Source organism: Melanotaenia boesemani, chromosome 17, assembly GCF_017639745.1.
Source record: "Melanotaenia boesemani isolate fMelBoe1 chromosome 17, fMelBoe1.pri, whole genome shotgun sequence".
In the NCBI taxonomy this organism is placed as follows: Eukaryota; Metazoa; Chordata; class Actinopteri; order Atheriniformes; family Melanotaeniidae; genus Melanotaenia; species Melanotaenia boesemani.
Genome location: NC_055698.1, coordinates 11,228,400 through 11,244,138, shown reverse-complemented (window position 1 = coordinate 11,244,138; position 15,739 = coordinate 11,228,400). Strand labels below are relative to the sequence as shown.

At 40.7% G+C, this 15,739-nt stretch overlaps 1 protein-coding gene across 5 annotated transcripts in view; it reads left to right on the top strand.

Annotated features, from left to right (window-relative positions):
* Positions 1-15,739, top strand: part of col16a1 (collagen, type XVI, alpha 1) — a 98,402-nt gene that overhangs the window by 12,009 nt on the left and 70,654 nt on the right. For all 5 annotated transcript variants that reach the window (XM_042012238.1, XM_042012235.1, XM_042012236.1 and 2 more), the window contains exons 3-4: positions 7,420-7,488; positions 7,570-7,687. In XM_042012238.1, coding sequence (XP_041868172.1) covers positions 7,420-7,488; positions 7,570-7,687 — 187 coding nt within the window. The remainder of the gene's footprint in view (positions 1-7,419; positions 7,489-7,569; positions 7,688-15,739) is intronic.

The following is a 15,739-nucleotide window of genomic DNA, read 5'->3' as shown; positions in this document are numbered from 1 at the left end:
TAAAACATCATCCATCCTTTGAGATTTGTAGAGATGTTGCATTCCTGCCATGACTGTGAGTAAATGTCTGATACTCTAACAAGTAAACAGTATTTGATTTTATCCTAAGCTTAAAAAAAAAAAAAAAAAAAAAAAAAAAAAAGAAACAAGTGCAAATATGTTTACAAATGAACAAAAACAAGCAGCTTTGGAATAAACAGGTGGTTTTTGTAGTGACGATATGTACAATTTTTGTCCTGTTACAAGAGCATATTTTAAATGGTGAAATGTAATGTGTAGCAAATGAACACTGAGTTTTTGAAATGAGGATCCATAAGTAAGAAAAATGTGCAAATTGTGAGGTCAGCAACTTGGTTTGTGCAATGCACTGGTTAGGATCCACAGGAGGGATTACTTCCAACAGATCTCTTGGGCCTGGGTCCGGCAGTTTTAAAATGTTTCCCAGCTACAAAAACACAACACAGTCAGCTGTGTTGCAGTCGGAAAACATCTAACCCGGGGCTACTCAATTTGACCCTACAGGTTTTCAATGTTTCTCTGCTCCAACACACCTGACTCAAATCAAATAGATCCAGCAGTCTATGAAGTTCTGCACAGTGACCCATGGGACTGAAGTGAGTAGCTCTGATCTAAATACTGAAGGAGAGTGGTCCAAGAGGTCCAGAGTTGGTGATCCCTCAGCATTTTACATTAGTAAAACCTAAGTTATCTTGCTTTATTTTGTTAGCTTAAGCTTAATTCTTCTGCATACAGCCTTGCTCTGCTATTTTATCTTAGTGTTCAGCATGCTATAGCTTTAAGTTAGCAAACTAACATCTTTGTTATGCCACCATTATTGTGTGTTATCTTTATGGTTTTGTGTTGTTAATTGTTGTTCACTAATGTGATCAGATTACTGAGAAAAACAAAAATTTAGGACTTTTCTAGCTTGAAAGTTATTATTTAATTTGTCAACTAAACTCTCCTGCCATTTCACAATTAAGTCATCTCAAGACACCTTTACAGATGCAGTCCAGCTCAATCCAATTCATTGTAGTCCAGTATAATGTAGTCCAAATAAAACAAATCTATTACAGATAACCCTTAGTCCAATTTATAATAACTGTGTTCACTTGAGACAATTCATGAAAAATGGTTGCATCGCTAAGGAAATCAACAGATTGCACTGACTCTTTGCCGTGATTCAGTACCCCATCCTGAGCATGCAAGGGCTGGTGGGCAATAGTTGGAAAAAAAAGAAAACTGCCCTTTAACAGGAAGGAAAAGCATCCAATCAAACTCAAGAAGGGCAACAATCTGCTGTGACCTGTTGGGAAGCGTGAGGACAGGAAAGAGGGTAAACAAGTACCATAACTGTATGCCAGGGATACATGTGGAGAAAAAAAAGACACAAGATAATGACAATAATTATGTAATAAATATGAAAAAAAAAAAAAAAATAGAAAAGTTAAACCCAGTTTATCAAATTCAATGTTTTCTGCTGTGATTTGAAAAGACATACAGGTCATTAGAAATGGGGAAGATCCTCAGAGGATGATGTCTGCTCCCCTTATTCTTGATCTAAGCATGCTAAATAACAACTCAGACTCATGATAGTTAATCCAAGTCAATACAGAGCTTGTCCTATAGCTGTCCTAATACAGCCTATGCATGCAGTAGTATATAGTGGCAACTTATTTCTTTTGAAGATAATTGCTTTCTTTTAGGGTAACTATTTTTAGCATTAACAGGAACAACAAAATCAATGCCTCTGAAGTGTTTTTCTGCACTTTTAAAGTGTCACTTCACACCTCCCATTAGCCTACCTTGTATATTTCACCTTATCTGCTTTAAAGTGTTCACTCTCCCAGAATTCTTCTCTTCTGAGTTTTTCAGCTTTTCATAGTGCTGCTCCCTTGCCTGCAGCCCGGATCTCTTCACTTCTTAGAGAACCTTCATCTTTACTTTGTCAGATGGAAATAGGATGGTAATGAAAAACCAAAAAAAAAAAAAAAAGAAAAGGAAAAATAAAGCGGAGTAAGCAGTGACAAAGGTAGAACTTACCATAACTTGACTTCAAAAAACCTGCAACTGGGGGATATAAAGAAACACTTCAGTTTAAGTGTGTGAATTTGTGTGTGTGCTGGTGAAGCTGCAGACTTTGTGCTGATTTAGCAGACAGGATTTCAGGATGGACTCATCAATTTATAAAATACACAATGTGTGAGACTGAATAAGTCTCAGAACACCCCAAACTTGTACTTGATGCTCTTTCCACTGTAACTGTTGTTCGGAAGTCCAATTCATACAGTTTCTTTGACTTTTCACCTAAAGTTTCTCAGTTTCCTATAAAACAACTGTTTGACATCTGTTTTCCACACCATGATTTGTGCTTGTAGAAAGAAATGAGAGAATGACACTTTGTGCAGTCAGACAGGATGAAATGTCTTTTGCTTTGAAACACTGTCTTTGTTATTTTGAATTCAAGATGAGCAGAAACTGCGGGGTGTCAAGCGATGGTCTTGATAATATGTAGCACTAAGAAGGATTTCATTTTTCTTTGAGCTGGCCTCCGTGAAATTAAATTTCTAGCTCATAATTAAAGTCAGTTGAATGTTATTATTTTAGTAATTATATTAGACTATTTCACTTCATTTTACTCTCTCTTCAGGCCTGGATAAAGTTTCTCTAAACTGGTTAAAAACATAGACAGTATTTTGCCATTGGATGCTTGAGGGCACTTACGTTATACTCTTACTGTCTTATCACAAAAACCTTCTCAACATTTGATTAGTGTTTAAGTGCCTGAGAAAGGGTTTTCCTGAGGCTTTATTCTTCTCATTAATAGTATAATTAGTAGTGCCTCTAAAATAACTCTTAATGTTTAGTTCTATTGACCATTAGTTAAGGTCCATCTGTCTTAGTTCATTTACTTTTAAATACTTGGTTAAATACGTCTCTGACATGACACACAAGAGCAACACAATAAAACCTCAGTAGGAACTAGTTGGAAAATGCTTTAAATATTTAGTAGTGGAATAAAGAATGACATATCTCTATAACTATTCAACAGTAGCAAACTTCAACAACTCGTTACCACCAGGCAGTAAAATGTAGCTCTCATCACTCACTGTCAAAATTGTGAGAAGACTTGGGGTAAGAACATTAAAATGATTATGATTGGTTTATTTTTTGTGGGAGCGTCATGAGTTTGGGGTGTTTTGCTGCCCCTGGGACAACATAGCTTGCAGTCATTGAATCAACCATACATTTTTCATTGTATCAGTGTGACAAGATGATGTGAGGCCACCTTTTTTAACCTTTTAAAACCTGAGGGCCCTCTGTTGGGGGTCATTGAGAACGGGTGGTTCTAAATTGTGACAAAATTGCCATTTTGAAGACCTAGCCTGAACTTTCTGTAAAACATCTCTAATTTTGTTCTGGTTCACTTTATCAGAAGTTTGATTTTGCAGAGATAATGCTGAAATGTTGTACTATGATTTCATAAAGATTTATGGCCAATTTCAACCGGGTCTGTGTATGCCGCAGTTTCCTTCTGAGCTCCGCGGCGGGTAACTTCACACCGGGAGTGTGTCAGAGGCGAAGCACCTGCAAGTGCAGTCCACTTTATTGGATCTGCGAGATCATGAAATCACAGGATAATTAGAGTCTTTTGATTCCCCACTTCCAGAATAAACATCTTGTTGTCCATGATGAAAAAAAAAAAAAAAAACAATAAAACAATGAGACCCCCTGACCGAATAATGACATAAAGTTTACATAGCAAATCTGCATGGGGACTTTTATTTTGAAATTTACTGGACACTTCACATAGTGTGCCTCTAGAGAGAGAGTGGCGCCACCGGAAGCTCAAAACGCTTGCCGATCACGTGGTCCATGTAGCCTCCAAAAGTTCCAGGAAGTGCTTGGCGGCCAATACAAAATAATAGGAAAACTACGATAATCGGTAAATAATGATCAATGAAGGCTTTGCTCTGCAATATTTTTATAGTTGTGTTCATTGATATGAATCATCAAAGTTTTACTAAACCTGTTTGACATCAACAGCAATGTAAATCATAATATTTTCTGTTTTTTTAACTTTATCTTTCAGACTGAGGCATACCAACAGGTGACGACAATGGTTTACCAATTGACTACACAATAAATCTAGGCTCACAGCATAATGATAACTGTTCTTACAGGAAATCTATATCCAATAAATAAAATTTAGATCCCCAATTCATTTCAAATAAATGGGTTATCTATTCTTACTTATTAGTATCTACTTGTGTGAATTGCTTTTAAGTCTTAAGACTTATTTTGACTGAGGCAGACTGATAACTAAGTCTGGACTCACAATATAATGTGTTCTTACAGAAAATCCATGGCAAATGAATAAAATTTTGATTTCAATTCATGGAAAATACATGGCTTTCTATCACTATTTGTTAACTATCCCAAGACTTACTCCCTACATTTACATAATAAATCAGACAAACACCCTTTGTTTTCCAAATGCATTTAATACCTAAAAGAATTCCTTTACAATAAAACTCGACTAGATCAGCATGTTTAGCCATTTCTTTTCTCTGCTATCCTTGAATACAGTCTCCACCATGGTATGCTGTGCTGCATGGGGATGCTCCACTCGCTCAGAGAAAGGCGTGCGTATGTATGGCTTCCCCAAAGACAGGGACAGAAGGAAAATATGGATGGCCAAAGTCAGCAGGATACATTTGACCACCATCAGGGACTGTGAAAACAAAAAAATATGTGAGGCAATCATATTAAAACAATGCATTTACACATTTTCAAAGATAATATCATTGGGAAGTTTATTTTTAAATTAAACACATCACAGGGAGATTTATATGGTTGAGGTTGCAGAATATAGAAAAAAAGACAGGAAACAACACTTAAAAGTGGCCAAAGCAGGAAGGTGAAGAAGAACAGTATCCCAGTTAACAGCAGGCAACCTAAAGCCCTAATATTGTATAATTGTATGGGCTGTACTATTCGACAAAACAGCTCACTTTCTAGTTATTATGTAAAATAAACGGTGTAATTATTGGCCTGGCCTATAGTGTTAAATGTGTGAAATGCGGTGGTCACACATTATGACCCACATACAGAATCATCTTCATATCTTTGTCCATAATTCCACAGCCTTATAAATACATTAAAATTAAATAAAAATGTAACTACAATCGCTCTCCCTACACATTAACCTCGCTATCAACGGCGCTGGATCAATTTATATTGACGAACAGAATTTACATTCATCAGCCTGTGGCATCTGCTGCTATCAGTGTGCTAGCATAAACTTTTATCGGTTTGTAATCTCTAAATATATTAATCTAGACGGTGACAATCCGTCAACATATTTATTTACTCCTGTCAAGTTGATTTAGATGCACAACTGATATGGAAATATGACTATTAAAACATCTTACCTTGAAGAAGTGTAGCTCCGACAATCTGCTCCATTGAAATACATTGACCGTCGCTTAGCTTTTGCTAACTTCCGGGAACTTTTGAGGGGCTCCATACGCCGCCATTGCTGTGAAAAAACTGAACCATTGCAGTGAACGGAGATGGCGCCACTCTCTCTCTAGAGGCACTCTAACTTCACATTGCTCTTGTGTATGATTTCCTGTCTGGGTCTATCTGAACTACTGAGCTTGATGCGTTCTGGCAGCATGCTCCGTCAAAATTAGACTCAATCGTATGTTTAGCAGAGAGCAGCAACAAGGCGCTTCTGACATGCTGCGGCGTGCCCCGTGGGAACCAAACCATTGACTAAAATGGCCGCTTATAGCTGTGAAACTGGCCTTTAGAGTTACAGCTGAATCATTTCTAACAGATATTCATATTCCTCCTTAGAGTTCACTGTTTGTTTGTTTTAGGTAAGCCTTAGGCTTTTTTCATTTGTGCTCTGTGCCTTCTTTCTTTTTCTACATCTGTAACACACATACTGATATTTTCACATCTTCACAAATCTGACAAGTGGTCCCTTAATTATGCCTCCAAAACTATTCTAATAGAATTTGTGGTTATATAGATAAAGTTACTGCATTATGGGTCTACAAAGTTGGCACAGGGCTCAAAGGCTTAAAGTGTCAATGAACCAATAATAGACCTACCAGCATTCTCATCATACCAAAGCTAACTAAGGAAGGCTAAAAAGAAAAAAATGGGAGGCCGAGGAGTGACCAGGTCAATATTCAGATTTTACACATGCACATAAACCCCTCAATATCTTGTGGCTGAAGGAATCACAGTGGCAACAATGCTTTACAAGTTTCTGCAGCTGAAATCTGAATAATCATGCAAAATACCTCTGAAATGTACTTCTTGCTCATTTGTGTTATAGTTGCTTTTCGAATGAAGGCTGTACTTAATTTTGCCACCCCCAAAAATTTACATCTTTTGATATTTTAATTGAATAAAGTATTGAAAAGACTTATTTTCATTTTAGTATTGTATATATACCATAAGCATATGAATGCCTTTCAAACATATTAAAAAAAATCTGAAATTTAAAGTTTTTAACAGTTACAGACCTTACTTATCAGAAAAGACAAAAAAAAAAAAAAAAAAAAAAAATGTAACCACAGCAGCTATGCTTGAAGCAGCATTGAATGAGATTGAATTAAAATATCCAACCTTGAGCATTGGCACACGGCACATATTAATGATTTAGAATATTACTGACAGCAACAAAACTCTGAGATAATTATTAAGTTTTATTTTTGGTTAACAGAAGGCACCATCTGCTTCAAGATTCTCTGCAGTCATGTTAAAAAAAAGAAAAGAAAAAAAAGAAAAGAAAAACCATCTAGTAGAATGTCTTGCTTAGGGCCATAGTCGTTGGCCCCAAAGAGATCAATTAATTGTGGATCACAGTGATTCACAGGGTTCATATCTACCTGTAGAACTGTGTTTTTTCTACACATCTCACATCTCCCCCTGCAGCCAGGCAGGCCGCTCTGACAGGCAACACTTTTCTCTGCAACCTCCCCTGACAGGGTGAGAACATATCCATCAAAATGAGGCTGCCGCAGCAGACACGGTTGGTGCTAGACAACCTGTCAGACCGGGTTGTGTTTCACACTGCACTGCTTTGCCCTCATTTCATCTCTCTGTCCATGTTTTACACCTTTTTTAAACTCTCATTCAACCCCAACTCATTCACTTTATAACCGGATAAATATTTCAATAAGTCTCAAAGGTATTTTTGAAGTAGCTTATTCTCTCTTATGCAAATTCTGTTTAACTCAGCAGGAAGTGTCAAGGATAATATTTGACATAAGCTCTCCAATGACTTGTTTACCTCTCATGAATGACAGTACAGGTAGTCCAGGCTTTTAGCTGTTCTACCACTTTTCTTAATATCTTTCCTGCATAACCCTCTGTGCATTTCCTTTGTTTCCACAGGTGTACAATGCCCACCCTTGCATGTGGATGGTTGGAAGTTTCCTCACATGGCACAGCAGAATATCACAGGTGAAATCATGAGCTCAAGAACACATATTGTTATCTTGGTTTTATTCAGCTGGGTGCTAATCAAATTCCTATCATTAATAGGTTTTAATCTGGTCAGGCAATTCTTGCTATTCAAGAGCACAGATGTCAAGAAAATCCGCAACCCTCGAGGTCCTGTCATTCTCCGCCTGGGCAAGACGACACTCTTGCGACCAACCGAGTAAGTGCACGTTCCATTTCTTTTTCAGCACCTTGCTCTTTTCCCTGACACCATAAGAGAAACACATCTCACACAAACAAGTCGCAAACACCTTGAGCTGGGAGGAAGGGTGTTACAGGATGCGAAATGTGCATTTTCCAGTGTCACCCAAAGCCTTTTTATAGGCTTAACTGTCTGAATAAGAGCAGATTACCCTGGACACGCTGTAGCTGTTCAGCCTCTGAAACCTCACCCAACTGTCTGGTGGCTGCTGTATAAAATACAATACTGGTCAGTTGATTGCATTTCCAGCAGCACTTCATTTCCCTTAGCAGTAACGCTGTCCTATATAGCTGAACTTTAACAGCCTTTTTGGCTCTTTGGTTGTAACCGCATGTACTTATTATAATAAGCTTTCATCATGACTATTTTGCCTGAACATGAAACTGCAGAAGTGATGTCTTAATTAGTTGGAACAATGCAGATGACAGCAAAAAGTAAAAAATGCAAGAGTTGGAATTTATTAGCAGGATCTGAGAGCTTGTTCTCCACTTGCTTTTGGTCAAAGAAACCTGCAGGTATAAAATGCAACAGCCGATGATTCCCCTGCACTTATGTCATTATCTTTTCATGGCTTTCCATGTTATTACAGAGTAACTGGGTGTAGATTTTCTTTGGTATTCTGTTAAAATTTCTTATATGTGCCAGGCACTTTATTGTTTTCTTTCTCTTTTTCTGTAGTTCTTGTGAATTCTTGCTACACTCTCTATTAATAAAGCTGTTTTTCAGGACTTGCCAAATGGGTCAGCACAGAGTGTTTCATCACTCTGTCTGCTGATGTGATATGTGAGCTCAGTTCGGAGATAAATCTCCTTACAAAACATACTTTCTGGTTGAGACATTTTTTTCTTAAAGACTCAAAAAATGTTCTTTGTCACAGTTTTGGTGAGAAGTTGTTCTTAAAAAGTTCTTAAAAACAAACAAACAAACAAAAAAAAAATCAACTCACTTTTCAGGAAATCAGCATCATTGAAGCCAGCAAAAAAAATAATATATATATATATATATATATATATATATATATGTTTTTGTTTTTCTTCTATTCAAACAAAAGCAAAGACAGGAACACAACTCTCTATCTATTCTTTGTTGCTGGTATTGGATTTTGTTTGGGAGCGGCTTTTATTGAAATTTTGATTCCACAGAGAGCTTCGCTGTCAGTTTTATCAGTGAAGCGTGCTACCTGGGTGACTCTTGTTTGACTGAGACAGAAAATAATCAATGTTTGAACATCAGCCTCGCTTGTTGGTTGGCTTTTTTCATTTGTTTCATTTTGTCTCTTTGTATATATAGAACTCACTGACTTTTATTGTGTTTTTTTTTCCTTGCTTCCCAGAACCTTATAAAGAAGTCTTTGATTTTTTTTTTGTTTTTTTTCCTCTTTTGCTTACAAGTACAAGCTTCTTATTTCAGAAAGGAAGTTGGAGTTCTTTGTAAAATATATCTTAAAACACAATTAATAAATTGAATATTAAATTAAAGCCTGTACTTATTGAGAAATAGAACAAGGATAACATACTAAACGGGCAATTAGAAATAAGCAAGCCTATACAAAGAAAGACTTCTGCAATTCAGTCCCAACCCCACAGAATATACAGTAAATATATATAATGAAGTTGCATGCTGGGATTGTATTGCTGAAATAAGCAAGAGCTTCTCTAAAAAGAAAAAAAAATGGTGTAAATAGCAGCACATGTTGATCCTAAAATGTTAAAGATTGTTCATCATTAAAGGAATATTACTCTTTTCTTTTCAGTGGGGATGTGTGAAACACCTATGATTAGTTGGTGTCTTTAACAGCATACTGGACACTCAACAAACTCAGTTTTTAAAATCAAAAAAAGTGTACAAAGGATGAACCAAGCCAACCACAGCTCAGAATAGGACCACCAGAAAATCTCATTTTTGCCATTTGAGTCAATGACACAGTGAGTGACTGATGAAAAATAGCAGGCTCAAAATCCTCAGTCTAGGTTTCACATAAACTGTAAAGACTAGTACAGTTAGATATTACTACTAACTATTAATTTAAGATCTTATCTTATATTTTCCCCTATCTCTAACTATTTGCTCTCTTGTTTAAAAAACATAAAAAGTTAAAAAATGTGCAGATGGTAGCACGCTGTCTTATATATGCAGAGCTAGAGATCATGCTACATGCTAGCTTCCTGGCTTTTCATCATCCACTGTTGTTCCTGGGGCTTCAGAGCGGAGTCTTTAAGGCTGCACAGGAATTTGCTTCCCCTGCTCACCACAGCAGTTCTTCGTCTTGGACTAGAAAGGATGCAAAGGGTACAGTTGTAAGACAGCAGTCCCTTGGTCAAAGTAAACTCCTAGGCTATGATAGCCATCGAACAACTGCAATACCAGTGGTCTTCTCAGCAGATTTAAATGTCTTCACATTGAGGTGCAAGTAGAGACTGACTTCTGTGGCTACTAGTTTTAGTCTACCCTTCAGAGTCCTGTGGAACCAAAGGGTGTAAAAAGATTTTCAATCCATTCATTTAACAGAAGAAACAATACTTCACTTTGTAGACTGAGGAAAATGGGGATCCAACCATCAACCTTCTAGCTGAAGGACAAACGCTACCTCGTGAAATTTGTACATAAATTAACAAACTGAATAGAAGGTGGGTTTAGGTGTATCACCCAAGGATGTTTGGTACACTGAGTCTGGGTGTCGAATCGCCAATCATCCACCTTGAAGGTGCACATTTATGCATGTGTGTGGGCTCCATGATATTAATTGTACATTTACAATTAAAATGTATAACAATATATAAACAATTACAGTTCTTGGATTTGTGGTGATAATCACCGGTGTATTGACAAGGGCTGCATTTCACTTCTGCACCTGTACATACTATTTGTAGGATATCTTCTTTTTACTTGAACATGGCCTTGCTTGTCTATTTCAAGTTGAAATGATCTTATGATATCGTGCTTGTCTTCTTTATATTAATATTGTGCATCAATAGATTTTGTGCAGCTGTGAGCAAATGTGTTGTTTCTTTTCTGATTGTAGCCTCTTTCACTTGATTTCACTCTCCTTCCAGTTCTTCTATGTGCTCTTGTGTTTGAGAAGCAGGTTAATAAATGGCTTCCATCCAGTTAAGGCACTCTGTCACTCAAGTGACTTTTTAATTCATCACAGCTGAGTTTGACTAAAGTGTTAGACGTATGTACAGTAATTGAAGAGAAGCTTTTTTGCGTTGATCCATCCATCCATTTTCTGCCACTTATCAGGAGTCGGGTCGCGGGGCCAGCTGCCTAAGCAGGGAAACCCAGACTTCCCTCTCCCCGGCCACATTCACCAGCTCATCTGGAGGTATCCCAAGGCGTTCCCAGGCCAGCCGAGAGATGTAGTCCGTCCAGCGCGTCCTAGGTCTTCCCCGGGGCCTCTTCCTGGTGGGATGTGCCCGGAACACCTCACCAGGGAGGTGTCCAGGAGGCATCCTAACCAGATGCCCAAGCCACCTCATCTGGCTCCTCTCGATGTAGAGGAGCAGCAGCTCTACTCTGAGCCCCTCCCAGATCAGCGAGCTTCTCACCCTATTTCTAAGAGAGAGCCCGGCCACCCTGCGGAGAAAACTCATTTCGGCCGCTTGTACTCGCAATCTTGTTCTTTCGGTCACTACCCACAGCTCATGACCATAGGTGAGGGTAGGAGCGTAGATCGACCGGAAATCAAGAGCTTTGCCTTTCGGCTCAGCTCCCTCTTCACCACGACAGACAGATGCAGAGTCCGCATCATTGCAGACGCCGCACCGATCTGCCTGTCGATCTCCCGCTCCATTCTTCCCTCACTCGTGAACAAGACCCCGAGATACGTGAACTCCTCCACCTAGGGCAGGACCCTATTGCAGACCCGTAGAGAGCACTCCACCCTTTTCCGGCTGAGGACCATGGTCTCGGACTTGGAGGTGCTAATTCTCATCCCAGCCGCTTCACACTCAGCTGCGAATCGCTCCAGTGAGAGTTGAAGATCAGGCCCGATGAAGCCAACAGAACCACATCATCCGCAAAGATCAGAGACCCAATCGTGAGGCCACCGAACCGGATCCCCTCAACACCTCGGCTGCGCCTAGAAATTCTGTCTATAAATTTATGAACAGAATCGGTGACAAAGGGCAGCCTTGGCGGAGTCCAACCCGCACTGGAAACGATTCTGATTTACTGTCGGCAATGCGGACCAAGCTCTGACACCGGTTGTACAGGGACCAGACAGCTCGTACAAGTGAGTCCGGCATTCTATACACCCAGAGTATCCCTCACAGGAGTCCCCGGGGGACACGGTTGAATGCCTTCTCCAAGGCCACAAAGCACATGTAGATTGGTTGGGCAAACTCCCATGCCCCCTCCAAGACCCTGAAGAGGGTGTAGAGCTGGTCCACTGTTCCACAACCGGGACGAAAACCACACTGCTCCTCCTCAATCTGAGGTTCGACTATCCAACGGATCCTCCTCTCCAGCACCCCTGAATAGACCTTACCGGGGAGGCTGAGGAGTGTGATGCCCCTGTAGTTGGAGCACACCCTCCGGTCCCCCTTTTTGAAGAGGGGGACCACCACCCCAGGCTGCCAGTCCAGGGGAACTGTCCCAGATGTCCACGCGATGCTGCAGAGGAGTGTCAGCCAAGACAGCCCCGCAGCATCCAGATCCTAAAGGAACTCTAGGCGGACCTCATACCCCAGGGGCCTTGCCACCGAGGAGCTTTTTAGCCACCTCAGCTTCCTCATCGGAAGACATGTTGGTGGGATTGAGAAGGTCTTCGAAGGATTCCTTCCACCGCCTCACAACATCCCGAGTCGAGGTGAGCAGCCCCCCATCCCCACTGTACACAGTGTTGACGGAGCACTGCTTTCCCCTCCTGAGCTGCCGGATGATGGACCAGAATCTCCTCGAAGCCCTCCGAAAGTCATTTTCCATGGCCTCTCCAAACTCCTCCCATGCCTGATTTTTTGCCTTAGTGATCGCCGAAGCTGCGCTATGCGTAGCCCGCTGATACCCATCAGCTGCCTCTGGAGTCCCACAGGTCAAAAAGGCCCGATAGGACTCTTTCTTCAGCTTGACAGCATACCTCACTGCCGGTGTCCACCAATGAGTTCGGGGGTTACCGCCACGACAGGCACCGGCAACCTTACGACCACAGCTGCGTCTGGCTGCCTTGACAACAGAGGCACGTTTACCCAGCAGACCCTCACAACACACTTGGGTCTGCCAAGCCTGACTGGCATCCTCCCCCACCATCTGAGACAACCCACCACCAGGTGGTGATCAGTTGACAGCTCCGTCCCTCTCTTCACCCGAGTGTCCAGAACATGCGGCCGCAAGTCCAACGACACGACTACAAAGTCGATCATCGAACTGCGGCCTAGAGTGTCCTGGTGCCTAGTGCACATGTGGAAACTCTTATGTTTGAACAAGGTGTTCTTTATGGACAGTCCATGATGAGCACAGAAGTCCAACAACAAAACACCACTCTGGTTTAGATCAGGGGGGCTGTTCCTCCCAATCACGCCCCTCCAGGTCTCGCTTCCATTGCCCACATGAGCATTGAAGTCTCCCAGCAGAACGAGGGAGTCCCCAGAAGGAGTGCTCTCCAACACCCCCTCCGAGGACTACAAAAAGGGTGGGTACTCTGAACTGCTATTTGGTGCATAAGCACAAACAACAGTCAAGACCCGTCCCCCCACCCAAAGGCGGAGGGAGGCTACCCTTTCGTCCACCGGGGTAAACCCCAAAGTACAGGTGCCAAGTCGGGGGGCAATGAGCATGCCCACACCTGCTCGGCGCCTCTCACCGGGAGCAACTCCAGAATGGAAGAGGGTCCAGCCACTCTTAAGGACAGTGGTCCCAGAGCCCAAGCCGTGCGTCGAGGTGAGTCCAACTATATCTAGCCGGAACCGCTCAACCTTGCACACCAGCTCAGGCTCCTTTCCCGCCATAGAGGTTACATTCCACATCCCTAGAGCTAGCTTTTGCAGCCAAGGATCAGACCACCAGAGTCCCCGCCTTTGGCAGCTGCCCAGTTCAGGCTGTTCTTAATAGAACATATGAGGTAATAACCACAACTGTACAAATAAATTAGAAGCAGCTAAAGGTGATAGTGCAAAAGTGAGGGCTGGGATGTTCATGAAGTGTTGAGACACAATACTGAATGCAAATTAGATTTTGTTTTTACATTGTTCACATATTGTTTAAATAAAAAAGTAAGAGCAACAGGTAAATATGTTAGGTGTGTAATGGCATTCGTCAGATGTAGTTTCACGCTAGCCTAGGTACTGGCTGTTTAAAATTCCTACCATTTATTTGTACATACTAATACACTCGAGGACAGAAGCCCAAGCTACTAAAAGCAATTGATACTAGCACACTTATAACCCAATATATGTATGCCTATACACTTCTCAAGGTGTTTTTCTCATATTAAACTACCCTTTACAACATTAGATTTCCTCTTCCCCCTTTCCGGTGCCTCTCTGGCTCACACTGGTTTTCCACTGGCTCTCTACCCCTCTATCTTTTTTCTTTTTTATTTTTTTAAACAAAAGAAGCAGGAGTAACTTTCTCTGAGAGTTGGGAGATCTGAATCTGTCTGGCCTGTACTGAATGATTTATCTCTTAGCTTTTGTGTGTGTGTGTGTGTTTGTGTGTCCATGGGTTTAGATTTTTTCAAGGACCCTGAACGTAATAGGCCAGGGTGCAGTACTTCCACCTTAAAAAGTCAATAGTTTTTGTGAGTGGTTTTGTGCCCTGCAGCTCATTTCTCTAATCGACAGCAGAACAACTCTGTTTCTCTGTCAGTGGCTGTTTAGTTCACATACTTTCCTTTTCCTTTTTTCATATTGTCTTCCTACACATTTCACAATGGATTAGTTATTACAGCTCGATTTTTATGCATTTTTAGTTTTCATTTGGATTTTGTTGACCCCTCACTAGTTTTTCATCCCTCTGTCTCTGTTATTTTTCTCTCTTTCTTCTCAAGTTTTCTCTTATTCACCTTTTTTCCCCACTAGTCTTTCCTTTGTTTTGACATCCTGTAGCTGGCTGTTTTCCCTCGGATCTTCACTCAGTCATAAATCACTGTCACCCCACCTCTAGTAGTGGGGTAACCTGCTGCCAGCATCAACAATTTTGCATGCGTGTCTGTCTGCATGTGCGTGTGTGCGTGCAATGAAAGGGAAAAAGAATCAAAACTGAGCAAGACAGAATGTTTCTGTTTACCATCCCAGTGTGCATGCACAAGGCTCTGTTTTGAACTCTTATCTCTCAATATATCTACAGTACACACCTCCATGGACAGTGTGTGTAGACTGTATTGCATTGGTACGCATAAATGACCTTGACCAAAACTGAAGGATGAAGCCTGCTGGACTGAATCTGCTATAAAAGTTAATTCCAGGAGGTCACACACAAGGGCTCTGTATTGTAGTTATTTAATCTCAGAATGTATGTGGAAAGAAAGTGCACAGAATATATATACAGAATACTTACTCATGTTGGAGCAAAGAATATTGGAAACATAAATATACAAAGAATTACTTTGTTTCTGTACTCATAATGATGTAGCCAAAGTTCCCCCACCCAACCCCTACATGCATCACATTAGGGGAATTTATACAGTTTGGGGAGATATTAGCAGTGAGCTTAACTACAGTTCTTGCAGTGTCCTACTTGTACCTCAGATTAATATGCAGCTTCGATTTGTCGTCTCTCCTTTCTTAGTCGTCATCTCAGATAACTCTCTTGTCTCATCTCTGTGATCTTAATCTGCTCACATATCAAGTTATTACCGACTTGGTATAAAAACTGTATTCATTGCTGTTTGGTGACTATTTCAGCTGGATCAGTGTAAAAAGTCATTTCCCTTCATGTTTCCTCTGCCTGCTCTACCTAATCTCTTTCCATTTGATGAGAATTCGAGTAAAATCAAACAGGTCTTGGGGAGGGTCAAGCACTGAAATGAACATTAGACTGGTGAGTTTTGTATTATTCAGTTAATTTCTTAAT